Raw genomic sequence first — 14,423 nt, 5'->3', positions numbered from 1 at the left:
GAACTTCTTGACCTAGAAATTTGAAACGTCATGGGATCAGTGGACATGCCCGCCCGCTTAGCCTAGTAGGGAGAGTGTTGGTCAACGGATCACGGGATCGTGAGTTCAATCCCCGGGCGGGGCATATGTTCTCTGTGACGATTTGATAAAAATATTTTGTCTGAAATCATTCGTCCTCCACATCTAATTCATACTGGGAGGCTGGCAGTTACTGGCGGAGAACAGGTTTGTACTGGCTCAGAATCAAAAAATACTGGCTTAGTTAACTGCCCGCCATTACTAGACAGAAATACTGTTGAAAAACGGCGTTACACCCAAAATAAAAAAAAAAACTGGACACGCCAAGTAGATGATCCCTATTGCATTTTTATCACTAAGCCAACCATCAGGATCTCTTTGACTTTCGCTTCTGTCTTTTATTGACTTCTTGCCTATTACTACAATGCTTTAGGGGAGATATGTGCTTTTCTACAAAACCATCTTGTAGTTCAAGCCCGTATTCATAAAGCTCCTAAGGAGAAAACTTAGGAAAGTCCTTAACCTTGTAGATTTTCCAGAACAAAATAGCACAAAAGAAAAGTGTAGACTTTATACCGGTAAGATTTATTGATAATCTTCATCACTATACCAGACTGTATATGTGACAATATCGTTAGACAGTCCAACTATCTCGACAATTGTCCACAAAATGCTTTGGAACTTTTCCCTTAGTCCCTAAAGGAAATTTATGCTTTAGGAGCTCTCAGAATTGGTTTGTAGAATATCACTAAAATATGATAGAAATGTTAATTGCTATCAAGAAATTAGGCCCAGTACGTTTTAATATGATTACTTGGGGAAGACAAGATTTATGGCCCTTTGTACTTTTAGGTTTGTATACTAGTATATTACTTAAATAGTCCATTTTCCGTCCGTCTGGAGTCGTATCTCAAACATGGATGGAAGGAATTCGATAAAATTTGGTAGAAATGTTAAATGCTATAGGGAAATGTGGCAATTCAGATTTGTAAGGATAACAAGATTTAAGCCCGTTTGCATATATATATATATATATATATATATATATATATATATATATATATATATATATATATATATATATACGAGCCGCATCATGAGAAAACAAATATAGTGGGTTTGCGACCAGCATGTATCCAGACCAGCTGCGTATCCGCGCAGTCTGGCCATGATCCATGCTGTTCGCTTTCAAAGCCTATTGCAATTAGAGAAACCGTTAATGAAAAGCATGGATCCTGAGCAGACTGCGCAGATACACAGGCTGGTCTGGATTCAAACAGGTCACAAATGCACTATGTTGGTTTTTTCATGTTGCGGCTCATATATGGTTAATATTTGTTTTTATTCAGTATTTTGTCAACGGCCGGAGCCATATCTCAGAAATAGAAATGGTATGTAGGATTGTAGTAACACATGATGGAAATGTTATATTTATCAAATTTGGCAATAAAACTAACAGGCAAGTAATTGGTATCCCGATGGGAACCAACTGCGCCCCCCTCATTGCTGATTTCTTCCTATACTGTTATGAACGAGATTTCATGCTTAGTTTATCTACTGAGACATAATTTGAAATTATTGAAGCTTTTAATGAAACCTCAAGGTATCTTGATGATATTTTAAATATGGACAACCAATATTTTTCAGAAATGGTGAAATTTATTTACACTAAAGAGTTACAGCTTAACAAGGCTAATACTTCAGATTTAGAAGCGTCATTTCTGGATTTAAATTTAAGAATTGTGAGTAATAATATAGAAACGAAAATATATGATAAAAGGGACGATTTTAATTTTGAAATAGTGAACTTTCCCCATCTTGTTGGAGATGTCCCTCGAGCAACATCATACGGTGTCTATATTTCACAGCTTATTCGTTTTGCAAGAGCTTGCTAAAAAATAGATGATTTTAATGACAGAAATCTTCATATCACAAAGAAATTGTTACAACAGGGTAACCGTTATCATAAGCTACGGAAAGCTTTTAGTAAATTTTACTACAGATCGTCGGAATTGTTAGAAAAATATAATACGCCCCTTAAAACACTTTTAAAACTTGGACTTACACACCCAGAATACTATGGAGATGTAGTTTATAAAATTCGGAAAATTAAACATACCCCTTATTTTAATCAAATATTTGTAAAATTGGTTAAAAAGTTTATCAAAAGAGGATACTGTCAAGATTACTTTCTTCTCATTGTTTTATTGTATTTTTATTGTAATTTTGTTTTGGCAGCACGAACCAGATAAAGCTATTTTTGCCAATTAATAGAAATTTGGCTCAGCTTTTATTTGCAGGTTATTTCATGTCGATATGATTTTCCAAACTCAAGTTATAAGTATTTTTGGGCGCTAAAAGAAGCACACTTTTGTTTTAATTTACTTTGACGTCGTTTGTATTGTGACGTAACGTCATGTTTTCTATCCGTTGTGCGTGCATTTATTTGAAATAAAGAACCTGATTCAATGACAAATCGGAACAAACAAGTTGTTCCAAAAGTATCTCTCAGTTTGTCAAGCTTGCATATTGCAAAGAGTCTCTATGTGGGCAGTCTCACATCGAGTACAAGTTCAGCAGTGCAGCAAGGGCAGGGAGCATAACAAGTCCAAGCAGTGCAGCAAGTCAAGGAGCGAAACAAGTCCAGGAGGCAGCAAGCCAAGGAAGCGCAGCAAGTCAAGGAAGCGCAGCAAGTCAAGGAAGCGCAGCAAGTCTAGGAAGCGCAGCAAGTCCAAGAAGCGCAGCAAGTCTAGGAAGCGTAGCAAGTCAAGGAAGCGCAGCAAGTCTAGGAAGCGCAGCAAGTCCAAGAAGCGCAGCAAGTCTAGGAAGCGCAGCAAGTCCAGGAAGCGCAGCAAGTCCAGGAAGCGCAGCAAGTCCAAGAAGCGCAGAAACGTAGCAAGTCCACCAAATGTAGCAAGTCCCTTTCCAAGTTATTAAGACATAGTCACCTTAAGTAGTGAACCCACACAGACAACGTCTGACAGATACGATGCGAAAATCGTGAAGCACAGTGTAAGTTTAGTGATTCACCCCTCTTCAGTTAATTGCTACGCTTTCCTATTTGATGGTGCGATGACTAATAAAGTGTAAGACTCCATGATGCTTTTCTCCTAAATCCTACATACAACGGACGGAGGGAGTTGATTTTTGTCTTACAGTTTTCTTAGTCGTGCCCTTAAAAGTTAGGCTCTTGTTGCTCTGACTTCAGACAAGTTGTTGAGTACATTGATGTAAATATACCTTAAATTTACCTTAATTTTATGTTTTGCTTTATTTACTAGTATCTGTTATTTTTGCACTAATGTTAGAGCCTTTCTCAGCGGGGATTTTATTTACATTGTGTTGTTTAACTTGATGAAAATAGGGTAAGTGCGAGGTTGGCATGCCCTAAACGCGTTTAAACCCCCAGTTTCCTTTATATAGGTTACTGAACGTTCCAAGGCGGCACCTGTTTTCAACTGGTTGTTTTGTCTGTCTTGTATTGTCTGTTGCATATGTTTTTTTGTTTGTTGTAAGCGTTTTTCCTCCGCCTCACTCCTCTTATTGCCCGCTCCTTTCCCTTGATTTACGCTACTTTTTGCATCCCCTCCCCCTTTACTTTTAGTAAGTTTTCGTGGCTCTCCTTTGTTTTGGCAGCCGATTTCTAAGACGTTACTTGATTGTTTTTTTTTCCTTATTGTGTGGGTGCGTTTGTATGCTTGTGAGTCTATAACGGTGCCCTACTGTTTTCTTATGTGTTGCTTGTTCGTTTTTCTAAGTTATTCAGTTGATCGTAGTTGTATGTTTATCTTTGGTACATGAGTGTCTGCGCTATTGCGGTGCGACTGTTTCTAAAGAACATGGCATTCCCTTGTATATTCATCCTTGTTCAACTTTCCCCTTCGGGTTCCTCCGCCCCCCCCCCCCCCCCCCCTCCCGGCCCGACCTCATTTCGCCCTTTACTATTTCCTTCCTCTCCATCAATATTTAGCATGAATTAATATGTACTTGTTGGATGTTTGAAGCAACCCGTCTGAAATATTTTTCCATTACAGCTTCTTTTTGTTGCTGGCAAATGCGTGGCTCTGGGGCTGTGTATTTGGTGATCTGTGCTTCCGAGAAATCTACCCTTACCTATTATCTTTGGTTGGACTGCTTGAGGAAGACAAAATTTGTTGCCATTTGTACTTAAATATATATATAATATAACAAAAATAGTCCATTTTCAGTTCGTCTGGAGTCATATTTTAGACATTGTATAATGGATTTCAATAACACATGGAAGAAATATTAAATGCTCTAGGGAAATCAGATCCTAAAAGTTTCAGACAGATTGCTCGAAGGAAACGACATTTATAGGCCCCTTAGAGTATATATATCTCTCTACATATATTGGGCAAGAAAGACTTAAGAAATGGAAAACGACTTTGCAACTTTTATCTTTAACGACTAATTGGGTCTCCAAATGAGATTCATTCCGCAAGAGAAAATTTATTCGAACTAAATCACCACCACGATATACCAGACCAATTACGGCAAAGCGCCTAGCAGTACAAACGAACACGCACATGCCACAGCAAGTCCACTAACCCAATAAGATTAGTTTCGACGCTGCTTTATATACGAGCCCGAATTGTACTACACATTCGTACTGGTTCAACATTTGCATATATGTACTCTAATCTCTGTTTTCATGTCTCACAAATCAGTAGTGACATTTTAGTCTTTTTAACTGATTGGGACAAGAGAAGCTTTATTCTCTCTCTCAGAAAGTTAACTGGATCTCAAGGATACATTGAATATATATATATATATATATATATATATATATATATATTTACATTAAGAGATATAATTATATTCAGAACAGTTGACTTTCCCATACGTGAGATCCGCTAGGATACAAGTTCGCATTATAAATTATTATATAGTAGAGAGAATTTATACGAACTAAATCACCACCACAATATACCAGACCAATTATAAAAATGCAAAAGTTTGTACTGGATCAAGTATATTATAAAGAAAAAATAAACAACATTACATGAGTAACGTTATATTTGCCTACCGGTTTCGTTTATACTCATCAGGGCAAATAATACAATATGGCGTCAATAAATGTGTAATTGCTGAGCAACGTCATTTTTGCGTACACATGTGTACTTTAGATAACCTAGCTGAAAATCATAACTATGAAATTTGTAAAAAGGAAATATTGAAAATTTAGGGACGGTTTTTGAGCATATATCTAAATGAGTACTTAAAGGTAATTGTCTTGTTGATGGGTCTCTTATTTGTTGGTCATGTACTGTCCTTCTATTATTTCTATAACGTTGTGTACACATGTGTACGCAAAAATGACGTTGCTTAGCAATTACACACGCCATATTGTATTATTTGCCCTGATAAGTATAAACGAAACCGGTAGGCAAATATAATGTTACTCATGTAATGTTGTTTATTTTTTCTTTATATATATTCATGAGCATTTATATATCGAACTATACAGGCGGTATTTACGCCGTTGCTGTGTTGTTTTGATTTATGCTACCCTTGAAAAAGGCTTTTTTAAAAAGCCGAAAGCGCTCGGGTTTATAATTGGACTTTTGACACTGTTTGAACACATATTTTTTCTCGTACTCTATAATTTTATCTTTATGTTCTTGTATCCTTCCGGGATCCAGTGTGTTTGAAAGGCATTTCGTTGATGTTTTTTCTTTAATATATCACTTATATATATATATATATATATATATATATATATATATATATATATACAGTATTAGAAGACTCAATAGATATATTTATATACATCTATATATATATTTTGTTCCATTTTCTGTCTGTGCGAAGTCATATCTTACACAGGTTTGAATGATTTCAACAAAGCATAATAATGTTAGTTGTAATTGGGTAATGTGGCCCTGCAAGATTCAGTAAAGTTGCATTAGGATCATATGAATTATTGCCCTTAGTACTTACATTAAGGCAATTTAATGTCATTCTAAAGTCTACTTTTGCTTCAAGTTTAGTGCATATAAAGCTTTATTAAACACTGATGTACATTATGTGTTCTGGTCTCTTGGGTTAAAGTCAAGGGAGCTGTTACGGAAAATAAAAGATTTGTTTCTGCTCAAAACTTCAGTAACGAATAGGGTATTGTGTCAAAACTTGGATTTTAGGAAGCTTGTATGGATGCCAGTGGGGTAAGCAGACCAAACTTGGTTAATACATAGCTTTCGTAGAGACTAATTTTATTTACTAGGTTATTAAATTGCCGAATATCGTTGTCCGGGCGGGTGGCCGGGCGGCGTAAACTTTTGGTTTTCGTTCGATAACTTGAGTTAGGAGTGACCGATTCAAATGAAACTTGATATATAGGTAGTTTGCAAAGAGTTTGGGATTGCGTATAAGGTCACTAGGTTCAAGGTCAAGGTAACTGTTTCTAAAAATAGAAAATATGGTTTCCGATCAATAACTAGTTTGCATTGACATATTGAAATTAACGTGACCTATAGGTGGCTCATACAAAAACCAGGGTTGAGATTATATATTTCGACGAAACTTCACAGAAGTGGTCAGTACCAAGCCTAGTAATTAGTTGTGAATTTCGCCGGCACGTTCCGCTTCGCTGCACAAAGATAGAACAATCATTTTCCGGACTTCACAGGTCAAACTGCTGGACAGATTTCGACGAAACTTCACATGAGTGATCAGTACCAAGCCTAGTAGTTGATATTGCCGACACGTTCCACTTCTCTGCACAAACTGGCTGCCAGAGTTAATTGTATTAAAATCTTGTCAGGCTTTCACAGGTCAAACTGCTGGCTGGAATTTCGACGAAATTCTACAGGAGTGATCAGTGCCAACCCCAGTTTTGAATATCGCTGGCATGTTTCGCTTCGCTACACAAAATGGCAGCCAGAGATAAAAATAGAAAAATATTGTCTAGCTTTCACAGGTCAGACTGCTGGACAGATTTCGGCGAAACTTCAAGAAGTGGTCAGTACCAAGCCTAGTAATTAGATGTGCGTTTCGCAGGTGTAATGAAGTATTTCGACCCCCATAGAATAATGACCCCCCGGTCATTATTCTATAGAAAAAGTGACCCCCCCGGTCATAGTATTATGACCTCCAGATCATACTACTATGACTCCTCCACGTGAAGTAAACTGAACCTCACGAAGAATATTGACTCCCATAAAAAAACGACCCCCGGTCATTTGGTCAAATTTAGTGATAACTCATGTATCTAAGGCCTACTTGCTGCATTTTATGACCCCTCTCGGGGGAGGGGGGGGGGGGTGGGCATATAGATTTGCCATTGTCCGTCCGTCCGTCCTTCCGTTTGACCATTAGCCGCATATACCATCACTTGACACAGAAATCAGAGCATTCCGCAACGGGAAAAGGGATTCTATTTCTAGACGCTGTATCTTGGTGTATACATTTTTTTCAGGAAAATAACAATTCACAATACGTTCACAAAACACACCAGTGTCAATAATCCCTGCAAGCTTCGGTATGAAGTAATTCTTCAGAAGAAAACTGCACAAGAAACTGCTAGCATAGAACTTAGTATTAATAGAAGTTGCAATACTTAGCAGTGGCAGTAAAGTACGGTAGCGGCAACAATAGAAAGTAGTAGTAGTAGTAGTAGTAGTAGTAGTAGTAGTAGTAGTGGCAGTGGTAGTGGCAGTTGCAGTAGCAGCAGCAGCAGCAGCAGCAGCAGCAGCTGCAGCAGAGGAATAAGTGACAGCAACAACAGCAGCAGGAGAAGAAGAGGTAGATGTACAAGACGTATTAGTGGAAGCAGGTATAGTAGTATCAGTAGTAGCAGTTGTAGTAGTAGTAGTAAAAGTAGTAGTAGTAGTAGTAGTAGTAGTAGAAGAAGAAGAAGTACATGTAGTAATAGCAATAGAAGAAGCGGCACCAGTAGTAGTAGTACAATCAAAATGTTAACTATTGGCAATGGAGGGTATGAGGGTTGTAGATCTAGTAAAATTGTCCGTTAGGTTTGGTGGGGATCACTTTTTAATAGATATTATCGTCGAAAGTCTTTTTAGGAGCCGGTGTTTTACACGGAAAGAGTAACTTTTTTAAATAGAATAATGTCCGGGAATCGATATTGTATGAGAGTTCGAATGTAGTAATTTCGGCAGTGAGTATTTTACATGGAAGGAGTCACTTTTTCTATAGAATAATAACCGGGGTCGTTATTCTATGAGATTCGAAGGGAGTCATCTTTAGGGAGTCAGTATTTTACTTGGAGGGGTCAGTTTTTCTATAGAATAATGACCGGGGGTCGTTATTTTATAGAGTTTTCAAAGGGAGACAGTTTTTATAAGGGGAGTCAATATTTTACAGGAAAGGAGTCACATTTTCTATAGAATAATGTCCGGGGGTCGTTATTCTATGGGGGTCGAAATACTTCATTACACCGGCACGTTCCGCTTCGTCTCACAAAATGGCTGCCAAAGCTAGGGATAGAAAAATCTTTTCCGGACTTCATAGGTGAAACAGCTGGCCGGAGTTTGATCAAACGTCACAGGAGTGTTCACTAATAAGCTTAGTTTTGCATACCAACAAACATGCCCCTATTCCATCCTTTGAATACATAGACATATGTTTTTGTGACATAAACAGCTTCTAGTTTCACAATGTGATCATCAAAAAGGTGGTTTCCATTTTATAAATTTAGTTTGGACTTACTTATTGCCACCAAAACTTGTGTACGGCAAGCTTATCTGAAAAAGAAAGGTTTGAATGATATTTGGAGTCACTGTTCCTAAAAATAGAAAATGGCTTCCACTCAATATCTTTAGTTTGGGTACACTTATTGTCAGAATGCTTGGTGTGTGGATACCTTTTATCAAACCCAAAGGTTGGAAATGTATTGGGGGTCACTTGAATAGGGTCAAGGTCAATGTAACTAAAATAGAAAAATTGGGTCATATTTGAAATAAAAAAATATATTATTTTTCTGCTGTGGAATGGAAAGGTATAAGTTCAAATCTCACTCACTAAGATTCAGTTTTTGTGTGATTAAAAGGTCATTTTAATGCCATTGGGTTAATTAAAAAGAGAAAAAATATGGTCATAGTTAAAATATATTTTTTTCACTTTAATTAGCAAAAAGCTGGTTTTATTTTGGGTCACTGTTACTAAATGTAGAAAAAATAGTTTATGCTCAATAGCTTTAGTTTGGCTGCACCTGTTGTCAGCAAGGTTTATGTTTAGGTATTTTCAAAGAATCATAGATTACATATAATTACATAGGGCAATGACACATGTACTTTTCTTATACCTGTACTTTTGAATGGCATGATTGGATGCAGTCAGATATGTATAAGAGAACTAGTTCGGGGGCCAAAAATGTATACCATGCACCCCTCCCTAGACTTTGTTTTCATAGGTACCAAATTGTTCGGCAGGACCAACTCTTTCAAAATAAAATATGTCCCCATGAAAAAAACTCTTTTGAACTATATATATGATTTCACTGTTTACATGGCAACTGGCTGTTCATGTTTGGAAAGGACTATCATATAGATGATAATCAGTCACATTTTGGTCATTTTTGGTGATAAAACAATTAAAATGGTATCAAAATGGAGCTATGACATTGCCTGTACGGAAAGGTCCACCCTGATTTTCTATAAAATCCAGGCGAACTTTTAAGACGGAATCCGTCTTAAATTTCTTCATAGTCCATATACATATTAAGGCGGATTCCAGGCGGAATAGAGCTCGAAAGATTTAAATGAGTTCCTCTAGTTCCTACTAGGCGGAATCCACCTAGAATTAGGCTGAATCCGTCTAGCACTAGGCAGATTTTGAAAAAAGAAGGCGGGGCTTTAAATTTAAGCGGCCTTTGCTATATCATTTTATACAAAGTATGACGGAATCTGCTTAGCCAAGTAGGCGGAATTCGCTTAATGAATAGATCAGATTGCAGTTAGCAAAGAATGCAGAAACTGCTTATTTCATAAGTGGAAGAAAATATTTCCATGCAATTATTTTTAGCTCATCTGATTTTTTTGGAAAAAAAACATGAGTTATTGTCATCACTTGATTGGCGTCTGCGTCTGCGTCTGCGTCTGCGTCGGCTTTGGCGTCGTCGTTGCCTGGTTAAGTTTTATGTTTAGGTCAGCTTTTCTCCTAAACTATCAGAGCTATTGCTTTAAAACTTGCAACACTTATTCACCATCATTAGCTGACTCTGTACAGCAAGAAACATAGCTCCATCCTGATTTTGCAAGAATTATGGCCCCTTTTGGACTTAGAAAATATCAGATTTCTTGGTTAAGTTTTATGTTTATGTCAATTTTTCTCCTAAACTATTAAAGCTATTGCTTTGAAACTTGCAACACTTGTTCATCGTCAAAAACTGACTCTGTACAGTAAGAACAATAACTTCATCCTGCTTTTTGCAGAAATTATGGCCCCTTTAGGACTTAGAAAATCTGATTTCTTGTTAAGTTTTGTTTTTAGGTCAGATTTTCTCCTAAACTATCAAAGCTATTGCTTTAAAACTTGCAACACTTTTTCACCATGAATACCTGACTATGTACAGCAAGAAATATAACTCCATCCTGCTTTTTGCAAGAAATATGGCCCCTTTTGGACTTAGAAAATATCAGATTTCTTAATTAAGTTTTATGTTTAGGTCAACTTTACTCATAAACTGTTAAAGCTATTGCTTTGAAACTTGCAGTACTTGTTCACCATCAAAAAGCTGACTTTGTACAGCAAGAAACATAACTCCATTCTGCTTTTTGCAAGAATTATGGCCCCTTTTGGACTTAGTAAATATCAGATTTCTTGGTTAAGTTTTAAGTTTAGGTCAACTTTTATCCTTAACGGTCTAAGCTATTGCTTTAAAACATGAAGCAGTTATTTGCTATTAAAAGTTGATTCTGAACAGCAAGTACCGTAACTCTACATTGCTTTTTGCAAGAATTATGGCCCCTTTTAGACTTAGATAATCGTGGGTAGGACAATAGTTCCATTATACAGAGACAAAAATCAGATGAGCGTCTGCACCCGCAAGGCTGTGCTCTTGAAGATGTTTCAAACAAGTTCATCCAACATAATTATGTGGCATTTTAACACAAAATAAAGTTTCTGAGTAGTTTAAATAATATTTTTACTGGGTTTGTTAATATACAGACCTAAGAAGTCTTTTGTATTCTGTATGTCGATTAAAAGAATTTATGAAGAAGACAGCCATGTGGGTCTAACCTAATGTTTGAAAATTGCAAACATTTGTTAAATAATTTATCTAAGTAACATACATGTTTACAATATAGATTTATTGAAAACATGTGAAAACAATTTAAGCTTACAAAACAATCAATTATTTGCCTCAATTGCAATGTCTTAGCTATTTAAATGAAAAAAAAAAATCAATTTTAAATGTCAGTATTTATATTTTTTTCATTTAAGATAAATGCTCAGATTAAACATAATATTATGACCATTATTACTGACACGAGTGATCTTTAATCGACAATGAAAATTATGTTGCTTTAGCAATTAATTATTTCTCTTAGGGACCAGTGTTATATTATAATATATTAATGTGTTTAAATGTCTTCATGGATACTACACAGTTGTAATAATAAAAATAATCATAATAATAATCATAACTGAATTCACAATTATATTCAAACTTTAAATGGTGCATTCATCTTGTATGTAATTTACTTCAGAAATGTAATATTTAACCTAACAAATTATGATCTGCTTAAAACAGAAAAGATGTTTGTTAACTTCTGCAAACATATTGCAGTTTTAAAGACTAATTTACAGAGAAAAGTTTTAACTTACCATAGACTCATTCCACTAACAACTCAGCTCAAGTACAAATGCATGCAGAAAGTCAGTTTTTGTCCTAAACATTGACCACAACATCCGGTTGTAATCAACTTGCAGATCAGATTTCATATTAATTGATTTACAATTGCCACCTAAAAAAATCCGCATTGTCTTAGTAAAGCTATTTTTTCTAAGTTCCCCCTTATTTTATCTGAAAATGTCCGCTTAGTGAGAATCTGTCTACTTCTTAGTCCAAATAATTGTACTCAAGAGTTGAATATCGTTATATTTATTTTTGACTGGTCGATATCCCCTCTAGGTAGACAACGTGAAATATTAGAATGTAAAATCGGTCTACCCAAGGTCTCATTATTTAGACTACCTACTTCTATGAAGCATTAACCTGAATCTAAGAAATAATCTGTCTACTTGGTAGGCGGTCTTTAAAAGATAATTCATGTTCGCCTATAGTCCGCCTATGAATATCACTATTTAGGCGAAATCGGTCTGGAATTAGCCTAGTGTTAGGGCGGATTCTACCTTCTATTTTCATACAGGTTGTGTTCTTATGCTTCCTAAGGACCATCTTAAAAATATTAACTATCTCAAAAATAGTCTTTAAGTACAATGTGGTGGTTGTAAAAAGTCTTCTTGTACTTGGATTCAGTGTTTTCTCACGTCATTACCTCCAATAAACAGACTTGATCGAACTGATTCTGCTATTTATTTACTTGATTGCATTCTTTGCTTCCAAAGCATCTTCTTAAAGTCTATTGCAAAATATTTTCAGCAACTCTTAAGTGTCGTTCAGAAGGCACTCAGTATTTTCTAGCAGTTTTGAATATCATTGAGTATTTGTTTTCTTAACAATGTTGGTTTTCAACCACTTAATACTGTGCACATTCTTGACGGCCTTTTGCAGTTTCATAAGTTTAAATCTAAAGATTACTTAAACTACCTGAATATTTCATCTTGTTGTTCAGGTTTTGTTCAGTGCTGCTTTTTAACAGTGAATATTTTATTAATGAGCACATAAATGTCTAAATACAATGCATGTGTTTCTAAATTTTAAAGACAAAATGCTTTTTCTCACGTAAATGAATGCATAGATACACTTCTCAATCACACAAAGCAAAGGTAAATATCGATTAAAAACACATTTTCCATGAAAGGCAGCCCCAAATTGTAACCCTATTATCAGTGTATGAATGTTTGCAAGGATGTGTACTTATTTAATATTTACCGAATATATATATAAAACACATAATCAATGTAAAATGTAATTATTGACAACAATATTGAAACCATCAAATAAAAAAACAACATAATTGTTATAAGTATAATTAAACTAACAGTTATATTATTGCAAAATGAAATAGGAATATTAAATGTATAATGATGTTTCAGATGATTGCTTAGTTGACAAAAGTAACGAAAAATGTTAGAATTAATACTTTAAAGTTTTAACAAGCCATCGATTTCATAATATTGATAACAATGATTCAAATTTCTTTCTACATATTTCTACATACAACAAAATACAGTGGTGAGGTATTTCAAAGCGCCGTTATGGAAAAATCTCATTGCTTGAGAAGTATGGAACTATACTATTTTATAAGAGAATTTAATAACTTAATATCTAAACATTCCTATTTTATTTTCTAAGAAAATGACGATATAATAAAACAACATTATTGGAATGGTAACGTAATATGTGTAAAGTATGTTGCAAACAGATTTATCCTTCAAATAAGTATTGACACTATATTTTCATATGATGCAGCTCAAATAATCACCAGTTAATCATGTTGTTCAGTTCTAGATATATCTTGTTTCCAGAGATGTTTGTTTTAGCATAGTTTTTTGTTTTGCAAATTATCTAAAATACCTAATGTAGTAAATTTTTTTACCTTCAGAATAACAAAATATTATTTTTGAAAACACTGAGAGACATTAAGACCAGATCAAAACGGTACCATATATATAAACTATATTTCTAAACAATATAGCTCACATAAATGTTATTTTATTGATAACAATTAATTATATCATCTAATTCAATTTAAGTGGTGTCTCGTTTCCTGATTGTGTTTGTGTGCGCGTTTCATTTTATGCAAATTAGCTAAACATACCTATTTTTGGAGTGAAAAATTACCACCAGAGTTACAAAATACTATTTAAGAAAATACAGAGAGACTTTCAAAACAGATCAAAACTGTTTGGTACATTTAAATTGATTTAAAACTTAGAAAATATTATTTTCTAATAAAATTTTGTCATTTTGAAACATTCTAATTAATATTCATGAATATGCAAATTAGTTAATTAACATAAAATTGCTGCTATTGAAAGGCCGATCTCTTAGCTCCATTTTGATACCATGTTTGTTGATTTATCACCAAAACTGACTAAAATACCGGTATTACTGATTATCATCTATATAGTTGTCCTTTCCAAAAAAGAACGGTTGCCATGGAAACAGTGAAATCATGTTCAAAAGAGTTTTTTCATGGGAACATTTTTTATTTTGAAAGAGTTGGTCCTGCCGAACAATTTGTTACCTATGACAAAAAGTTTAGGGAGGGGTGCATAGTAGACATGGTAGA

General features: G+C 35.1%; 1 protein-coding gene across 1 annotated transcript; it reads left to right on the top strand.

The window, feature by feature from the left end:
• Nucleotides 1–2,562: 2,562 nt before the first annotated feature.
• On the top strand, nt 2,563–8,127 carry LOC128557318 (uncharacterized protein DDB_G0271670-like). The gene is made up of 2 exons (XM_053544588.1): nt 2,563–2,928; nt 7,617–8,127. The coding sequence occupies exons 1-2, from the start codon at nt 2,563–2,565 to the stop codon at nt 8,010–8,012; spliced, it is 762 nt and encodes a 253-aa protein (XP_053400563.1). The 3' UTR covers nt 8,013–8,127.
• Nucleotides 8,128–14,423: the final 6,296 nt, after the last annotated feature.

This window comes from Mercenaria mercenaria, chromosome 5 (assembly GCF_021730395.1).
Source record: "Mercenaria mercenaria strain notata chromosome 5, MADL_Memer_1, whole genome shotgun sequence".
NCBI lineage: Eukaryota > Metazoa > Mollusca > Bivalvia > Venerida > Veneridae > Mercenaria > Mercenaria mercenaria.
This window is presented reverse-complemented; position numbering and strand designations above follow the sequence as displayed.